Source organism: Haemorhous mexicanus, chromosome 27, assembly GCF_027477595.1.
Source record: "Haemorhous mexicanus isolate bHaeMex1 chromosome 27, bHaeMex1.pri, whole genome shotgun sequence".
Classification (NCBI taxonomy): Eukaryota; Metazoa; Chordata; class Aves; order Passeriformes; family Fringillidae; genus Haemorhous; species Haemorhous mexicanus.
This window is the reverse complement of record NC_082367.1, coordinates 5,681,495-5,700,633: the sequence shown is the minus strand read 5'-3', so window position 1 is coordinate 5,700,633 and position 19,139 is coordinate 5,681,495. Positions and strand designations below refer to the sequence as shown.

The window sequence follows — 19,139 nt, the reverse complement described above, 5'->3', positions numbered from 1 at the left end:
TCGAGCTTTGTCCGGGTCTGAGATCATCGAAGCATGTCCAGCCCTAAACCTCAACAAGGCAGTTCTACCAATTTGTTATTCTAACACAGGCACATCACTTAGAGCTCGTTGCCTGCCGTTTCACGGGTTACATCTCCCTTCCTGTTGATTAGGCTAGAAAGCATAAAAACCTCAAACATCAAAGAATATCTTTTCTTAACAGAACTTTAACATACTCCACATTTTGCAACAGCAAGGCCACAGGACAGCGATCCCTTGAGCCTCAGGAAGGGTGCTACAGCCCGAGGCCGTGTCAGTTGGCTGCACAGGAGGGAGCCACGGCGCTGTGAGGCGGCCGCACAAGGCCGGGCCGCGCTCTCCCCTCACGGCGGGGGCGCGGCCGCCATCTTGCCCCGCGCGCGCTCCCCCTTCCCGCTCTTTCGGCGGGAAAAGTGAGCGGGGACGGAGGGGAGCAGCGCGCATGCGCGGCGGGCCCGCGAGCTCCCGCGCGAGGCAGGGGCGCATGCGCACTGCCGGAGCGGGGTAGGATTTTGGCGCCGCGTTTCGCTCTCGCCGGAAGCCCCCCCGGGAAGTCTCGCGAGAGGCGGCGCGCGGGCGGGCGGTGCAGCTCCCCCAGGGTCGCCTCAGCCGCTCCCGCCGCGCCCGGGCCGCGCTCGCTCCTTCCCTCCCTCCTTCCTTCCTTCCCTCCTCTCCTTCCTGCCGTCTGTCCCGGCGCCGCCGACATGTCCCGCTACCTGCGGCCCCCCAACACCTCGCTCTTCGTGCGAAACGTGGCCGACGACACCCGGTGAGTGGGGGCGGAGCGGGGGCTCGCGCAGGCTTTGGCGGGCTCGCTAGGCCGCGGGCGCGGGGGTCCCTCCGCTGCCGGGGGAGGGAAGGGGGCGAGCCCGGCCCGCTCCCTTCCTCCGCTTTGCCTTCTCCCTGCCCTGCCTTCCATTTTCCTCGCGATGCTGCTCGTTCCCCGCCTCTCCACGCGGGTTCGTTTCCAAACAGCGTCCAGACAGAACAAAGCTGGGCCGCAACAAAGTGAAACTCCCCGCGGCCGCCTTAGAGTGTGTCCAGCGGGATGTGCCACCGGGGCCGTGCCGGACAGCCGCTGCAGTTTGGGATGCTCCTCTGGAAATGCAGTATTGCTGCTAGAGGGGAGGAAATAAAGCGTTTATGGCCAAAATTCCTGGCGTGGCCGGTCCCGTTAGTGAGGGAGCTGCTGCCGGTGCAGGTGGAATGTCCTGCCGCGGTTGTTGTGTACCGGGGCCTCTCGGGACGCTCAGTCCGGAGTCGAGGGAAGCGATGCTTGGTCTCCGTTATAATCGTGTGGTTCCGAGACCCCATAAGGACTAAACTTGTGCGGTGAGATAACTTCTCCTAGGGAATTGAAGCAACAAAAACAGAGCGTTGCACAGGTTCTTATTTATTCCTTATGTGCTTTTAGTGAGCTGCTGATTTTCCTCATTTCACTTGGGTAGTTTAGTGGCCAAAAACACCTTTGGTGTTCGTGATAGTTTGTGGAACATTTACACATCGTCCTGTGGGCACGATGCAATGGAGTGAAATGAAAATTTTTACTTTTTTTTCCCCATGAATTTGTTCCTTCTTCCAGTAGTTTATTTTACTTTAAGAACAGCTGAGGATGATCACTTGCAAATTCTTTACAATAATGTGGATCCTATTGAGGATTCACCTTAAGCACTGAGTTCTTGGAGGTGGTTTTGTTGTGAGATCTCCATGCTGGTGGTAGTTCCTTTCTGCCAGCACTGACTGTGGAGATTTGTTTCCCAACTGGTGCAAAAGAAAGGAAAAAATACCAAAACCCAGTAGTAATTGTCCCATACCACCTAAATATGGTATTGCATCAATCCTCTCATGCAGGTTTTTGTCCTGAAATGTCACAAAATTAAATGTGAGGAGCTGATGTGAACAAGAAGCCTGTGTTGAGGAGAGGCTGTTGTTCCAGGGGTGGCTGCAGCTGAGCAGTTTTGTCTCAGCTCTCTAAAGCCAACTCTTTGGAAAAACTATCCCGGGGGCATGAGTGGCTGCTCACTGAGATCTGTTCTGTTTGATGTGGTTGTAAGTATTGATTATTCTATGGAAATGAGTTTGGGTGACTGGTTTGGTCTCACAATGTTTATTTGGCTCTCATAATTGATGTTTATGTGTTGCAAAATCGCTGTCGAGGTACCTGAATAGTAATAGCAACGATAATTTAACAATCCTTTCTTTCACGTTCTGCATTGAATGAACTGCTGTGCATCACTTCTCAGTTTACATTTTTGTTTTAGGTTGTGCTGAAGGCTGGTTTCAATCTGCCAGGGTGTACTTGAGCATCCTGAGTGTTTCAGGAAAGCTCCATGTGCTGCCAACAGGGAGCTGCCCAAACACTTCTTCCCCCCAAATTGCTACTTTCATCCTCCACCAAATACTTCCAAAACCCCAGGATGCTCATATTAACAGCAGATTTGATTTTTTGCCTGTTGAGTTTCATGCTGGTGGGGGTTGTGTGGCCCTCAGGCAGTGCCAAAGCCATATCAGGTGTTTGTGGTGTTGCAGGTCCGAAGACTTGCGCCGGGAGTTTGGTCGTTATGGGCCTATTGTTGATGTTTACGTTCCCCTTGACTTCTACACTCGTCGTCCCAGAGGATTTGCCTATGTTCAATATCCTTTCTTCAGATGGCTCATTAGTGAGGGGTGTTGAAGTTTGAAATTCAAGTTTATGTAAGAGGTAACCAATCTAAATGAAAAAGCAGTTTACTTTTGTGTTGTATCTAATAAGTGTCTTACTTCTGTCGTGGTGTTTCGTTATTTTTGAAGATTTAACTTCTCTCAATTGTTCTTTGCCTTTTTTGCAAAACTTAAGTCCGGTAATATAAAAGCTTGCTTATGCCACTGAAATTAATACTATATGATTTAAATGAAAATTTATCACTGACTCAAAATTGTCTAGCACGTTTTTATTATCACTGGTGTGTAAGTAAAGTTGTGCTTAGCAAAATGTGGCTGCTATTCATTGTTAATTTAACAAATGGAAATTGGAATCACTTGATCAAAATCAGATTGTGTAAAAAATGAGGTGAACTTCTTTCTTTAATATTGTCCCCTAATTTGCTGTCCTCTGTTGTTGCCTCAGAATGTAAAGCTGTACAGTAATGGCGACCCCAAAGAGAAAGCATGAAAGAACCTTTAGAGTAGAGTTCAACAATTAAGGCAAGTAGACAAGCCAAAGACCTCTTAAGGATCAGGCTTGAAGAGAAGGGAGAGTTTGGGAAAAGAAAAAATAAAGAAAAGCTGGAAGAAGGACAAGCCATAATGGGAGACAAAGCTTCGCTTTATCTACAAAAGGGGGAAAAGGTTGTTTTTCAAAGTTAAAGATAAAGCCATCTGTCATTGTTGGCCAAGCATCTCATGACAAGTCCTTCTGACAAGCACTTAAAGAGTTAAAGGTCAAGATGAAGTTGAATGGTGGCCAAGATTAAAGGAGTCATACCTGATGTATCCTACAGAATAACAGTTTTTCTTCTGTCTGTCATGTAAGCAGTAATTTGATGAATTATTCTGGTTTAGTCCATTGACAAAACCTGTAATATTTCTCTTGTGAGTGCTGCTGTAACTGTGGTCTGAATGAAATGGAAGTTTCTCTCCTGCGGAGATGATGCTGCTGAGAAATGAGTGGCCTGGAGGGGAAAGGCAGCTCATTGTTTGGGTCCCACGAGCTGGAATTAGGGGTGTAAATTCCAGCATTAGAACAAATATCTGTCACTGTACCTTGGCCCTGAGTGGCAGTGCAGGGCTCCCAGTGTCTGCTCTTCTCTCACACTGAGGAGGCGCTCTCTGCACACAGGGCTGTGACATGACACCAGTTAAACCTAAAATCAGTCGTTTAAAACAAAAAGGAAAGCTTTATTCCAGTTCCTAAGTTAATAGTTCATACTTACTGTTGGTATGTGCAACATAATTCAAGAACTAGGGCTTAATTTTAATAAACTCATTGTAGTGGAGAGAACTAAATGACCATTAACAAGTGTTTGGAAAGGATACCTTTGTTTTCTTTGCATAAGTACAAGTGGGAGAAGAAAAAAAATTAGAGTATCACATAGCCAGTGCTTGCTGATGGATAAATTCATGGTCATATTACAAGATTTTAATTTTATAACAGGAGTTCTCAGCTGGTGATTAAAGAAAGAAAACACTAGTGTGTAGAGTAGTATGACTAAAAAACTTAAAACATGGCTGTAAAATGAGAAAACAACATGAAAATTTTGATTTTAAATACCAAATCTGTTAAACTGCTCAAATTCCCAAGTACCTTAACACTGGCCACATTTGAAGATGTCCGTGATGCAGAAGATGCTCTCCATAACTTGGATCGGAAGTGGATCTGTGGTCGGCAGATAGAAATCCAGTTTGCACAGGGGGACCGCAAGAGTAAGTGCCTGGATTTCACCTCCTGGGCTTCAGCACCCAGCACGTGCTGCTGGTTGCTGTGATGTCTTCTTAACTATTAATAGAAATCCAGTTTGCACAGGGGGACCGCAAGAGTAAGTGCCTGGATTTCACCTCCTGGGCTTCAGCACCCAGCACGTGCTGCTGGTTGGTGTGATGTCTTCTTAACTATTAACAGAAATCCAGTTTGCACAGGGGGACTGCAAGAGTAAGTGCCTGGATTTCACCTCCTGGGCTTCAGCACCCTGCACGTGCTGCTGGTTGGTGTGATGTCTTCTTAACTATTAATAGAAATCCAGTTTGCACAGGGGGACCGCAAGAGTAAGTGCCTGGATTTCACCTCCTGGGCTTCAGCACCCTGCACGTGCTGCTGGTTGCTGTGATGTCTTCTTAACTATTAATAGAAATCCAGTTTGCACAGGGGGACCGCAAGAGTAAGTGCCTGGATTTCACCTCCTGGGCTTCAGCACCCAGCACGTGCTGCTGGTTGGTGTGATGTCTTCTTAACTATTAATAGAAATCCAGTTTGCACAGGGGGACCGACCGCAAGAGTAAGTGCCTGGATTTCACCTCCTGGGCTTCAGCACCCAGCACGTGCTGCTGGTTGGTGTGATGTCTTCTTAGTGTGTATAAATAGCACATGGATGTTCTGCCTCTCATCCAGTGACTGTTCATGACTCGCTTAATTATAAATGGATAACTAAGTACAGCAGTCACCACGGGCATTCTTGGGAGCTTTCTGTGCAGCTCTGTGTGATTTCCATGAGTGAGGTAATGGCTTCATTTTCATTTGGCTTCAGGACAAAAGTCAGTTTCAAGTTATCTCAATTCATGGTGGAGCAGAACTTGTGTTTTCTGAACAGATAAATGCAAAGAGAACTTAGGTCTTTTACATCTGTTGTTTGTGTGCATAGTCTTAATTTGCAGGGAGATACAGATTTGTAAAACCTGGCTCAGCCCTGTTGGTCTAAACCAGGACTGTAATACTCATGTGATGCCCTGGAATAAAGAGACCTTAAAGGTCTTCAGTTACAGCTCTCAGAGAAACAACCTGACTGTCCAGTTCTCCCTCAAGTCTTCACAATTAATGTTAATGGAGTCAGTGGAAATTCTACACTCCAAAGGATAACTTTCTGCCCTGTGTATAAACATTGGGATTTCTAACAAGTTTCTGAGCAAAATTAACTACATCCACCTTAGTGTGTTGCAAGCAGCACTAAAAACTTAAAATTTGAAGCTGCTTAGTACAGAAGATGTTTGTTCCAGCATGTTTAAAATACTTAGAGCATGGTCTTTGGGTTTGAATTTGGCACAAAGGAAAGATAGCTGTGCTGCTTAGAGGAAATACAGTGGAAGGCTAATAGGTTCATTCATTCTTAATTACTTTAATAACTAAGCTGCAGAGTGAAAGTGAATTGTTTTACTGGGGGGTTCTTTTTGGAGTCAGACTTCCCTTTGTGTGGCATCCACCAAAGCCTTTGTATGAGCTGGGCCTTTAATCATTAAAGACAGCCGTGGATCAGGTGTGATGATGGTGCTGTGCAGCCAGGAGAAAGTGTTTAATTAGCTTTCACTCACTGGGTAAATTCAGGAATGTCAGAATGTGTCAGTCATGGGTCTGACCTGCCGTACCAGTTTCCAGCTGGCCTGAAATCACCTTGGCCAGCTCTGTGTTCTGGTGTTATGGAGCATTAGTCCTTTCTGACTGGTTTTGAGGGGGTTTTTTTGTTTGTTTTGCTTGCTAGATTTACAGTGCCCCCAAGGCTGCATTCATTTGTGTCCAGTGGCTCCAGCAGCACAAAGCAAGTGGCACAGAGCAGCCTCTCACCTGTCCCTTCATAAACATCAAATCACGAATGAACCTTTTTGCTCAACACCAAATACATGGCTTAAACCTTGAGGGGGGGGAAAAGTAGGGCATCATCTTCACCCACAAATATTGCTATTTTTACAGCACCAAACCAAATGAAAGCCAAGGAAGGGAGAAACCTGTACAGTTCTTCTCGTTACGATGACTATGACAGATACAGGCGGTCTCGGAGTCGCAGCTACGAGCGCAGACGGTCGAGGAGTCGCTCCTTTGATTACAGCTATAGAAGATCCTATAGTCCCAGAAAGTAAGTGTAGTGTGTGGGGCTGGCCTCAGCTGCACAGCACAGACACACCTCGCTGACTATTTCATTGTTACACTTTGGAGTAATCTTTTTTTATTTTTTTCTATCGTGGGAGTAACCGCTGGGAGTTGCGTACCTTGCATGCTGCATCTGATCAGGAATAGTGAATGAAACGATTCTGTGCTGCATTGGAGAATAGCTAAAAGCAAATGCACAGCTTGAAAATAGAATGTGTTAAGTATTTGTACATTTACCTAGGTATTTGTCACCGTTTACTTTTTCTGATGTACCTTTTTAGCAGTAGACCTACTGGAAGACCTCGTCGTAGCAGAAGCCATTCGGACAATGATAGGTAAAAAACCACTTTTTACACCCTTTAAATTGCAAGCTAGATCACTGTATTCCTTTAACTATAGGTTTAAAAAAAAAAGTTTCTCCTGCAAAAACGGTAAACAATTTTTAATGTACTAGATGTCTAAGAATAGTGTTTTTACATTCAAATCTCCTCTCTCCCCTTTATTCTGATAGGTTCAAACACCGCAATCGATCTTTTTCAAGATCTAAGTCCAATTCAAGATCACGATCCAAGTCACAGCCCAAGAAAGAAATGAAGGCTAAATCACGGTCTAGGTCTGCATCTCACACCAAATCTAGAGGCACCTCTAAAACAGATTCTAAAACACACTATAAGTCCAGCTCAAGATATGAGAAGGAGTCGAGAAAAAAAGAACCAGCTAGATCCAAATCACAGTCAAGATCACATTCTAGATCTAGGTCAAAATCCAGATCGAGGTCTTGGACTAGTCCCAAGTCCAGTGGCCACTAACAGTGTGTCCATGTTGGTTTAGGCATGTAAGATTCATTTACACACAGTTCAGTTTACTTAAATTATCAGGAATATGATGTTGCAACAGTGCTAAAAAATATTTTCTTTGTCAGTTTTCCCTGTAGCCGACAATGGTTGAAATTAAAACAGTGTTGAGAAGCCACAGAGAGAGAGAGGGAGAGAGATTGTCCACTTGGTTAAATGTCATGGGCAGCTACTGATTTGGTTGTGGTGTCTCTATGTATATTTTTGTAAAGATTTGCATTTTTAATGCTTAGATATTTGGTGATGACTTGATTGATCGTAACTTGCAACATTGTCCTTTTACAAATGTCACACCCATAGAGAAATTGGTACCAGTTTGTGCTGGGCAGTTAAACCAGCTGTTTAACTGGTTCTTCAACTCTATAAACTTTGTGAGGAAAAGGAAAACTGGACAGCTGTAGTGCAACACTGGCTGCTGGGAAATCAAACTGGCAGTTTGTTTCCATGGCTCCAGGGCAGGTTTCGGTGTTCTCCATGCCCACCAGCACCAGTAGGCTGGCACATGGAGCTCTGTGGAGGGAGATTTGGGAGATTTCTCTTTAGCCTGCTGTCTGGAGAGATGGTACTAACCTTGCATGTACGACATGGGCAGAGAGCTGCTCTTGGAGCTCGCTCAGAGCCCGTGCAGTGTTGTGACCCCTCGGGATAGTGGCTTCACTGCCTCTGCCCTGGCTGCTGGTGCTGAAAGTGAGGGAAAAACCCACCTTGAAATGGAAAATCTAAATTCAGATTTCAGCAAACGGCAGAGCAACTAAATATTAGGTTGTGTGTACATTTTATGCAGTTTTTTGTATCTATTCTCAATTTTAGTGAGCAGTTAACCATAAAGTTGCTTAGTTTTCCTGCTGTTAGATACAAGTAGATCGTTTCGAGTTGTGTGTGTACAGTATATAAGAACTAAACTTTTATGCCAATGACTCCTGTGGTTAGTTGGTGTATTCATAGGTATCAAACTGTAGCCATCTCCCTGGGTTACCAGGCTTGCTTGCTTTTTACACAGCAAAAAAGCAGTTGGTCAAGCAAGTCTGAATCACTCCTTCTCAGAATGGGTAGTGGTTTGGTTAAAAGATTTCATTTTCCTTCAGAACAAATGTTTGAAGTTGGATATGAACAAGAGCTGCATCTCTAGTTATGTAGTTTATCACTAATACAGTATATTTAGAAAATTGAACGTGAAAAATAACGAACCCAGTGTGTAATCTTATCAGTATTTCTCTAGAAGGCAAGATCCTTTGTTATGGAAATGGCTTTTGGCATTGGTTTTGTTTTTTTTTTTTTCCTCTTTACCTTCAAAAGCCACCATCAAACACTTAAGTGTTCCTCGCTGTCTGATGTCTGTAGCATATAAAGACATTGATTTCCAAAAGTTCCTTTTTAGAGAAATGTTTTAGGGTTTGGGTTTAGTATTTCAGCAGGGCCTTTAAAGAAGGGCAGATGGCTTTGGGATCTCGTCAGTGGAACGTGCTTAGGGGTTGATCCTAGAACCTTTGTACATTTAATAGTATTTCTAACTTTTTCTTTACTGTTTGCAGTTAATGTTCATGTTCTGCTATGCAATCATTTATATGCACGTTCCTTTAATTTTGTAGACTTTCCTGGATGTATAGTTTAAAAACAGCAAAAAGTCTATTTAAAACTGTAGCAGTAGTGTGCAGCTCTAGCAGAGGAAAGTTGTGGGGTTAAACTTTGTATTTCCTTTCTTATAGAGGCTTCTAAAAAGGTATTTTTATATGTTCTTTTTAACAAATATTGTGTACTACCTTTAAAACATCGATGTTTTGATCAAAATAACTAAAGACCCAGCTTATTTTCTGCTTGCTGTAAATTTAGCAAACATGCTGTAATAAAAAAATGAAGGAAATACTGATCCACTGGAATTATTGTAGCATTAGAATTTGACTCCAGAGCATGGTTAGGAGTAGAGCTATGCATCCCTTATGGAGTGAAATCCTTACTATGGTATTTCAGTAAGGGCAGGAATTTTTCATGTAGTGTCTGAATAAATGTCACTTCACATTTTGAAGGGGTACAAGACAAACTGAGAGCACTAAGCATAAGCTGTACTCTAATATATTGCATTTTCTTTGCCATTAACTATCATTATTGGTGGATGGACTTGCCCCATAGGTTATAATTCAGATATTAGCCAGGTTATGAAACTACTTAAAAGCAATGACTGAAGGTTCATACAGAATCAAAATTACAGTATCACCATAACAATTCATAATTGCCATATCCAAACTGGTGCCAGCAGTGGTTCTGTGGGAGGAGGCAACAGGGCTGGAGCTGGTGTGTGCCCAGCTGAAGGTGTTGCCCTGAAAGACAAAAATCCTCTGTAAATCAGTGATTTGCTTCCATAAACCCACTGTCACCCTTTATAAGTTGAGCTGTGATTATTTCTGCTTCAAGCAGCAGAACCAACCCCCTTTTCACCTTTATAGATGTCTATGTATAAATATAGTCTTCATGACTAACTGCTGCTTGAGAGGGGTCCTGGTGACTGAGTGGTGGGGAGAGCGTGGCTGTGTCTGCCAGGGGCCTGCAGGGATGGCTGTGCTTGGTGGTGGTGCTGGTCCAGCTGGAATTGGAGCTGGAAGGGTGGGAGGAGGGAGGAGAAATCTCCATGTCCAGGCAGAGTAACAGTAACTATTCCTTAACTGTTGTGTCAGCATGTCCTTATATTGTGTGCTTCAGCATTTATGTATAGCACAGTTTAATTTTTGTTTTGAAAAGCCAGATCATTGCAAGTATAATGTAGTGTCTGCCAGTTCTGATGGTTCTTTCTTTCTCTCCCAGAGGTAGGACTAAACTTTGACTTGACTTGTGTATATGAACAAGCCAGAAAAGCCGAACACAAACCCACGATGTTTCAAGAGTGCATGAATAAAGATGTTGTCCTAGTTCTTGCTCCCATGGAAAAATTGTGAAGAAGCTGTTCTGTGGGCCTTTCAGTTGGGGACGAGTTAGCAGGATGTGGCCAAAAGGGCAGGGAATGTTTATGCATTCATGCAAATCAAGCCACAGCCCATCTAGATAACATCTCCCTTCCTTGATGCAGGTATCCCAGTCCTGCCCTAAAAAAAGCAGGAGCCTGTCTTGTGCAAGCTTCCTGCAGGTTATGCACAGCTGGAATGCAAGAACTTTGCAGGCTACAAAAGATCATGTCTAGATATCTTTCTTTTGGAGTCTCAAGAACGGTGGGAATTACGTTTTTCTGTGGTAAATCTAGATTTTGTCATTCCTGCAAAATTTGTAGAATTGAAGTAGCGTGTAAAAAACCTCTGCTGAAATTAATGGCTGTGCTCCAAAATATCTGCAGCGAATCGATTGGTGTCAGCAGTCATAGAAGGCTCTATTGGAACTTCTTTTTCACCTAAAGTCCATGCACCCAACTGGTAATTAAAAATCTTCAATTTAGTGGTTAAGTAGCTGGGTGTTTAATTAGGGACTCTGATAGACTGGTCTCTGAAAGCTCAATGTTATCCTTTCTATGTCTTATCAAGATGTTTAATGTACAGTATCATGGTTTTACTCAAAGTGGAATCTTTTGGTTTCGATGTTGTTTGGAGCTCTCTGCTTGGACAGAGCTTTTTTTCCTGCCTGTTGAGTCTGGTGCCAGCTGGGGTGTGCTCAGAGCAGGCCAGTGCAGCCACACACAGCACAGCACTGCTGCTCGGGCCTTGCCAGGGACGGGGCAGATGAACATGCTGAAGTACAAAGGGATAAAATTGACACATTTTTAGGACATAATCACCCATTAAGAATTGCTGGTTTTCTCCATTTATCTTGTAACTTGCTTAAAAAAAGTCTGTAGTCCATTGCTATAATATTTGTCTAAAGATGCTCTTGCTGCTGAGACTATTGTAGGAAGGGAAGACTCTGTACCCTGTAGTGTGTTTGATCGGAGATGCTGATGTTTTATTCACCCCCATCCTTTCTTCTTGAGTTTTGTGTTCCATCTGTGCAAATAACCCTGTGAATTGGGAATAAAATGTACAAGTTTTGACTATAACTTGAGAGCACCTTCTGACTTAATTAATCCAGCTGTAGTGTGTGGGAGACGGAGCCCCAAGCTTTTGGTTTTGTCAGGAACGTTAATTAGTGGTAATTCTCCAGCCCTCTGTTCCCTAACCACTGGAAAGGCATGAAGGAGAAGGCTGCAGGTAAAAAAACCTCCCTTGAGAAGGGAACTGCCAAAATGAGGTCATCCCACTTTTCCATTTCCATCTGCAAACAAAGACATGCTTTTAGGGGGGAAAAAAAAGTTTATTTATGTTTTGTTTCCAATTTGTACAAACATCATCAGTAATTGACAATTTGAAGTGGAGAACAGATAATTAACTGGGATACAGCTCAGACTCTGGTGAAGGTCCAGGTCACAACACAAGTTTAGAGACTGCCAATTCCGTGTGATTTGGAGCAATAATTTTGTAAACATTCAGTTCAGCTGCCACTGCATTTGGAATGTACAGAAAGACACCTCCAAACATTTCACAATCTGCAAAAGGCCTGTTCAAATTAAAGCACTTTTTTGTTTTAGTAATCCTTGTCTTTTCAAAGAACCCTGGCTGCTCCTGCTGTCAGCCTCCAGCAGGATCAGCTGGAGGGTGACAGCTCAGGAGCCACCTGCCCTGACCCTCTGCTGAGGGATTTTAGCAAAGATTGGGACAAAATGTTGTTTTACAGAGCATTGATGCATTTCAGAAACACAGAATGATTCCAATCCTTCAGTTTTTATCAAGCACCTGAACCCAGGCATTTGCATTTCTTGTGAAACACTTGATTTGGAACATTTCAGTGTTTTTTTATCACTGAACACACTCCTCTCCCACACATTCACAACAGGAGGATCTGGGATCTGAAACTCCAGCAGCTTTTTTTTTTTAAGTTTTTTTTTTAATTAAAAAAAAAAAATCTAAATAAGCATTTTTGCACTGATTTTACTTAAAAAAATGAGATTAGAACCAAATACAATGTGCATATTCATTGCATGTGAAGTGCAAGGGCACAGCCACAAATGTCTTTTTTTTTTGTTAATTTTTTTTTTTAAACAAAATATCATTTTTTTAAACCAGGCCACGTAACTCAACATGGTCATCTTACATTCAGCAGTTTTGTACTAAAAATACTTCTGTGCAGGAAAGCCCAGCAGAAATTTACATATGCTACAATGTTTTACATGTATTTACATGGCTCTGTCATCCCTGTGAGAACACCGAACACCTGCCCCAAACTATTTATTGTTACAGGGGAACCAATTTAAGACCAAACTAAGCAACTACTCCACCTTTTTTTATAAAAACTGATAAAAAATGTGGTTTAGAACTCCTCAGTGCAGTGGGCACACAAAGGATTTGGGGGAGCTTTTTTGGCAGTCACCTGGCAATGCAAGGTCTGTAGTTGGCACTCATGGAGATTCCTGGGAAGCACAGCTGGATCTGCCCGAGTTCTTCTACATCCTTCCAGAACATTCCAGATGGGAGAGTCATGGGTTTGAAAGCTCACCCACCAATGCAGGAGTGCCACTAAAGCTCACAGGGAAGGGAAGAGAATCAGCTGTGCCTCCCCGTGTGCCCAGGTGGAGGTTTCTGCTCTGCAGAGTGTTTAGCAAATCTCACAACAGCCTGAAAAGCAGCAAAATAACCTGACTAAAGTTTTCAGTGCGTTTTTATTTTCAGTTCATGCTGCATTAAGTTAGGGAAAAGGTGGTTTTCTAACAATTCAAAGCCACAATTCCAATTTTGGCACACAGTCCCATTTATTCTTAAATACAGTAAATGGTGACTGCTCAGGATTTGATTGATTTACAAGAAAATATCTATTTCACAGTGAGGTGAACACAGCACTGAACTTTTGAGGTAAAAGATGAGGGGAATGTAAACTTTCACCCCTCTCCAAGTGACTAACTACATGCAGCAAGAACACCTGCTCCTGGCACACCTGGAGTTTGGAATAGCAATGCTCAAATCTGAAACCCTGACAGTCCAAATCACTTCTGAAAATCACACAAGTTACACCTCAGGCCTGGACTTTCAGTAAGGTTTTGAGCTGAAATGTCATTATTTCCTTATCAGAAGGTTTAAAAGAAACAGGTACCCAGTGGCTTGGTGGCTTAGGCAGAACACTTGGGGAGGGTGGCTCGCTGAACTTGGCTCCAGCATAGTTCTGGTTGCTCTGAGGGGTGAACAACAGGTTGTGGTTGGACAGAGCAGGATTCCAGTTGGGATTCTTGGGGAAGTGAACGTTGTTCTTCCCCCCTTTCTGCATGGCCTGCCATGCACCAGGAGAGGAGCTGCAGCCGTGGCCTCTTTCCTTCTTCACGTAGGTTTTCATCTGAGAATTGGGGTCTTTGCTCTTCTGCCTGTTTTTAAGTTGCTGATGGTTCTTGGTGGGATTTCTAGACTGGGGAACGGGAATGTTGTATCTTTCTCCACCGCCCATCTTCAACTTAAATGTCACCTGGAAAAACAAGGGGAGTCAGGATAAGGCTTTACTGCTCTTTTTTTTTAAACAAAGTATTTCAGAGAATGTTTAGATTTCAAGCAAAGGCACAAAAAAACAACCTAAGCAGAACTCGCTCTAAACACACCATTTCTCTCCTCAGAAAAGGTGTAACTGGAGGAATGGGACAGACAAAACCTTGCTCAGAAAATGCAGAGCCAGATTTTATCAGTCACTGTTGAGTGCTGAGATATTTAAATTCAGCCTGTTAGCACCTTAAGGTTGGGCAAAGTTTACACTGATAAAGCCACTGCCCAAACTTCCTGGTAAGTGCAACAATTACTCTGATAAACTGAAAATGAACTGAAAAGCACCTCAAGTGGAGCAGATTTATGCAATTCCCAAAGCCCATGCCCAGACTCCAGCACAGCACACTCAGCACTTCCCTGCTGGCTCTCCAGCAATGGTTATTTCCCCTCTCCCACCTCCATTTACCTCTCAGTGGTCTTCTCCGATTCCACACTCTCCAACTCTTGCCCCCTTTCTTGCTTCCAAGCCTGAAAGAACAGGTGCTGCCTTGTGCTGGACTCCTTCCTTTGGCTGGGAATAGAAGTTTTCATGGGCTGATGTGCTGTCTTCAGCCAGGGAGCCGAGCCCAACATCGGATTCTCGGCACAGAAGCTCCAAGGGAGAAGTCCTGCTGCAGAAACGAGAAAGAAATTTCAACTCAGATTATGGAAACAATTACTTCACTTTGGGGTGGAAAGAAGGGCAAGCGGAAATAATTCCCAGTCTGCTGTGTCTGTTTATATGTTAAAGATGAAAACATGCCACAAACAAAACCCCAAAACCCCACCCAAAAAGACACAGCTTTGTCTTTCTCTACTTACATCAAGTTCACCACAATACTTAGCAAACCCCACGTCACATTTTGCTCATGTTCTGTCTTACACAGCATTTTAACAGACAATCAAGAACTTTATCCCTTTTGTTTTAGTAAGGAAAAACCAAAGTACAATGGAAAATACTTTGGGAACTAGGACCAATACAGGAACTGCTTCCAGTGCCCAAACCCTTCCCCAGCCATCACAGAGCTCCATTTATCATCTGTCAGCTCTTTCTTTAACCTTCGTTAGCCAAGTAATTCCTCAATAACTCTTACACTAATTTCCTGTTTTGCTCATGGCTTGTCTTTCCTGGGATCTCTGAGATTTTAATCTTGACGCACTCGGCTCTGTTCAGCCCCTGTCACTCCAAACTCATCAGCCCCCCCTGCCCATCCCTCCCGGAGCTCCAGGGGAGCCGCCCATCTCCATTTCCAGCTTCCGCCTTGTTTGGACTGAAACCAAGAGCCGAGATAACGTCACCGGCCCCGGCCCAAATGCCTTCTGCTCCCGCTGACCGGAGCTTCTTCGCCTCCGAACTTTCTCCCTTCTCTCACCGACAGCCGGGGAGAGCCGGGACCCCCCGTCCCCCCTTCCCCGACAACGGAGCACAACATGGCGGCGGCCGCGCCCGGCCCTTCCCGCACCGCTCCGCCCTTACCGACTTCTGTCCGCTCCGCTCGCCCACAAGCACGGACACGCACACGGCCCTCCGGGAACCGACCCCGCGCTACTCCGCCGTCACCGTCCGACCCCCGCCCCCAGAGCTCGCTCCGCTCCGCACCGCCCCTCACTCTCCCTCACAAAATGGCGGCCGCGTCCTGCGCCGTTTAACACCCTCTCCCTCCTCCCCCCTCCGCGGGGCCGCGCGGCTGCAGCCAATGGGAAAGCGCCGCTCGCGCGCTCCGCCAATGGGGGACAAGCCCCGCCTGTTGCCAGGCGGGCCGGGGGCAGAGCGGCGGCCGCGCGCGGGCGGGCGGGGCCGCCATTTGAATCCCCTCACGAAGGGCAGCGCGGGAGCGGCCGCCGCTCTTTGTCCCGCCCGGGCCGGCACCGCCGCCAGGCACCGCCCGCGGGCCCCCCGGCCCCTCGCCACAGCCCCCCGGCCCCGCTGCCAGCCCCGCCCCGCCCGCGGACCCCCGGCCCCGCTGCCAGCCCCGCCTCGCCCGCGAATTAGCACAACAAACATCGCGGGGAACGCCCGCGCCAGCTGCCGCTGGGGGCTTCAAAGAGGTGAAATAATTAACAAAAAAAATAATGGAGAAATGCACAAAACACCCGGCTGTACAAGCGAGAGGCGTCGAGAGAAGGGAATCAGCGAACAAAGAGTAAAATGCAGCCCCCCGGAGATGGCCGCAGCGCTCTGATGTCAAATGGACGCTCTCGGGTTGTTGTACCCATTCCCCAGCCTGCATTTAGTTAAACTATTTAATGTTGAAATTTAAAGTATTGAAAGCGACGTAGAGGGATGTTTCAGGTCAAAAGACAGGGAAAATATTCCCCAGGTCTAAAACAGCGCTGTGGGTATGCAGAGCTCTGGCAGTGACTGCACTTTGTGTTTATATTCACATTCTCTTCTTTTGCCTAAAAGGATCGTTTCAAAGAAAAAACCCTCAACATTTGGCCTTTACCATGTGTGGGATGATTAAAAAGTAGTATACATAAGAAATTCGCACTTGGGAGACTGTTCACTGCCCACCACTGAGAGGCCAGTCTAGCACTGTACGCCACATTAAAGGCTGGAAAAAAGGAAGTTTCAAAGAAAATAGAGAAGAACGAGTTCAGTTCCAACTACACTAAGTCAGGGCAGTATTTAAAAACAACAGATGAACATTCAGAGTTTTTATTTTGAAGTTTCATTGAGTAACCCTGCATTTTTAGCTGCAGAAGGGGGAAATTCCTGCTTTATTCCTAAAACAAAACTGTTTCCTTACTGACCTGCTGTTACAGGGCTGTGACCCAACCCAGAACAAGGTAAAGACTCTAAATAGAAGTTTGTATTCATCCTGAAGTTATTTAAAAAGCCAGCATATATTTTAATACATGAGATGTGTTGACATACCTAAGCCCCGACCTTTGTTTCTGTTCTTTATTGTATGTTAGCACAAAGCCAGCTGAAATTAATTTGTTTTCCTCCCGTTGCTTTGGATTTCTTGGCACAAAGTAATGCCTGAGGTCCTTATAGCAGCTTTTTTTGTCTTTACACGGAAGACAACAATATTTGATGTAAGCCTGGAAATTCCACTCATTAATTAACAGCTATCCTACAATGCACATCAGCAGATTTTTGCTTTGTTTCTATCTCTAGTGTGTTTATTTCTGCTAAAACACAATCTCAGCCCAGCGTGTGGATGTTGTCAAGCCAGGACGCGTCAGTGGGATTAAGAAAGAGCATTTTGCAGGCTGCAAATGTTCTGCTCTTGTCTGGGCAGCACAACAGTGTGTACTTTTCAGTTCAGAACAAGGATGACACAAGGTCTGGCTGTTTGTCCTCGCTATCTTTAGATAATTAAAGAAACATCTTGTCTTTCAGAGCTGGTTTTGGGGTCAGGCTGACACACTGAGCCTGGGGGAAGCAGGAAATGTCAGTGATAAGCCATTCCTGTATTTGTGCAGGAACTGTTCCACTGAAACAAATGGAGGCATTTGGAGGCCAAGCAGGAGCACGAGGGTATTTTTTAAATCAAAGGGACAAATACCCCAAAACCACAAAGTCCAGCTTGCAAAATTCTGTTTCTCCTTCAGCTGTTAGAGCCCTGGGCTGGTTTCCTCCCCTGCAGTGGAAGGAAAGGAGATGTTCCCAGGGCTGTGGAAACCACAACAGACAGAAGCACTCGAGTTCCTGCTGCATCCTAAAGACACAGACTGAATCCTGAGGTTCTGTCTCAATCCTTTATCATCACCACCCGAGATTCCTTCAACAGGAGCTACTTCACTCCTTCAAATGCTGATTTTTAAACCCTCTTCCTTTTCAAAAGTCTCGATGTAACATCTGTGACTCCTAAGCATGTGACACTACATCGACCTCAGGTACTCGTGGGCAGACTGGGATGTTGTAGCTGCATCCAGGATCGTGCTGTGCTCACCCTGATGTCCTGCAGCCCTGCAGGTGCTACAGACCCAGCTGCAGAGGCAGAGCCCTCAAACACCGTGGTTCCAACCCCACCCTGCTGTGCCACAGACTCAGTGACCTCCACTGCTCCCTCCCATAACCTGTACACAGCAGGGACAGGAGTTTTCTATTGTGCAAGTGTCTGTCTGGATTATTCCACTTCCTCCTTCCAAAGATGACTGCAATAAATCCCAGCTTCCCTCATCTTCCCAGGGAGCTGTGTTACCCAAATCCTCCTCAGCTCCCCACCATGCTTCTGCTACCACGGTGACAGCACCTCAAGGATTTCCCCAGCCACCTTTATTTTCCACTCAGCACCTCCACTCCCTCTCACAGCACACATTAATCCAGCCCAGGGAAGCAGCTCCATCTGTGCTGGCACTGCCCCAACCAGCAAGTCCCAGTGAAGACAAAGCCTGCAGAGCTTCATTAGCCCCAAATTAAGATGCTCCCAGCTGTGGCTGAGGGATCTCAGCACACTCGTGCTCCTGGCCGAGTGTTTCAGTGGAGCTGCCGAGCGTGGATGCTGCAGGAAGTCTGCAGCAGGGATGACTCATTTGTTAAATCAATAGTGAACCATTGCCCCAGTTTTATTTCCCAGTGACGAGTTTCCGGCAGTGGGTGACTTTCAGTAAACCCAAGATGTTTACTTTTTGTGGCTCCAAGAGCCCCATGACACACTCGAAACTCGTTAAATGTTTCCACCTGAGCCGAACATTAACCAGATTGTTAATCTAAATTCCCTTATGAGGGAAACATGGGAGCTTGTGTTTTCTTTAAAATCTTCATGAAAGCACTGGGTATACAGTAATGTTTAGAATATCCTTTATTCTGCCTGGCAGAGGACCTGTGTTCATTGAATATTCACAGGAGTGAGCTACAGGAACTGAGCAGACATTTGAACCTCTGCAGGGTAAATAGAGAAGAGGCTCAAGAACCCAAACAATGTGATAAAACTACACACTTTAATCGCTTAAATCTCGTTATAAATATATTGATATATGCTTTAGACATGAATTAAGTTGGTGTCCACCAGCACCTGAGTTAGATCAGCTCCTGAACACAAGTTCCCTCCTGTGCACTGCTGGAGCTCGTGAGTGTGAGATCTCATCCAGCCCTGCATGGTGCATTGGTGTGTGGGGTGTGCACAGCACCCAGCACCAGGAGTAAACCCCCCTGGACACCAACAGAGCCAAACCCCGAGCCTGGGGGGTTTGAAGGGCTTGTGCTGAAGCAGCTTTGTCACAGCTGACAGCTTTTCCCACTCTGGAAAACAAACA

The 19,139-nt window shown here is 45.3% G+C and overlaps 2 protein-coding genes across 8 annotated transcripts; one reads left to right on the top strand and one right to left on the bottom strand.

Moving 5' to 3' along the window:
- The first annotated feature begins 561 nt into the window (after positions 1 to 561).
- Positions 562 to 11,434, top strand: SRSF10 (serine and arginine rich splicing factor 10). Of its 6 annotated transcripts, XM_059868798.1 has the most exons (7): positions 565 to 787; positions 2,548 to 2,654; positions 4,318 to 4,419; positions 6,392 to 6,554; positions 6,850 to 6,903; positions 7,080 to 7,181; positions 10,219 to 11,434. In XM_059868798.1, the coding sequence occupies exons 1-7, from the start codon at positions 723 to 725 to the stop codon at positions 10,235 to 10,237; spliced, it is 612 nt and encodes a 203-aa protein (XP_059724781.1). In that variant the 5' UTR covers positions 565 to 722; the 3' UTR covers positions 10,238 to 11,434. The 6 variants fall into 6 exon arrangements, with proteins under 6 accessions (XP_059724780.1, XP_059724779.1, XP_059724781.1 ...); XM_059868797.1 differs by lacking the exon at positions 10,219 to 11,434 and having other exon boundaries at positions 562 to 787; positions 6,853 to 6,903; positions 7,080 to 9,283; XM_059868796.1 differs by lacking the exon at positions 10,219 to 11,434 and having other exon boundaries at positions 563 to 787; positions 7,080 to 9,283.
- Positions 11,435 to 11,667: 233 nt separating this feature from the next.
- PNRC2 (proline rich nuclear receptor coactivator 2) lies at positions 11,668 to 15,549 on the bottom strand. Of its 2 annotated transcripts, none has more exons than XM_059868802.1 (3): positions 15,409 to 15,549; positions 14,359 to 14,563; positions 11,668 to 13,881 (listed from the first exon to the last, which is right to left on the bottom strand). In XM_059868802.1, the coding sequence occupies exon 3, from the start codon at positions 13,861 to 13,863 to the stop codon at positions 13,441 to 13,443; it is 423 nt and encodes a 140-aa protein (XP_059724785.1). In that variant the 5' UTR covers positions 13,864 to 13,881; positions 14,359 to 14,563; positions 15,409 to 15,549; the 3' UTR covers positions 11,668 to 13,440. The 2 variants fall into 2 exon arrangements, with proteins under 2 accessions (XP_059724785.1, XP_059724786.1); XM_059868803.1 differs by having other exon boundaries at positions 14,359 to 14,560; positions 15,409 to 15,544.
- Positions 15,550 to 19,139: the final 3,590 nt, after the last annotated feature.

Coding starts and splice junctions, on each gene's coding strand:
- SRSF10 (XM_059868796.1), top strand. CDS start 723: ATGTCCCGCTACCTGCGGCCCCCCAACACCTCGCTCTTCGTGCGAAAC. Junction 4,420..6,391: donor TGCACAGGGGGACCGCAAGA/GTAAGTGCCTGG, acceptor CTATTTTTACAG/CACCAAACCAAATGAAAGCC. Junction 6,555..6,849: donor AGATCCTATAGTCCCAGAAA/GTAAGTGTAGTG, acceptor GTACCTTTTTAG/CAGTAGACCTACTGGAAGAC.
- PNRC2 (XM_059868802.1), bottom strand. CDS start 13,863: ATGGGCGGTGGAGAAAGATACAACATTCCCGTTCCCCAGTCTAGAAAT.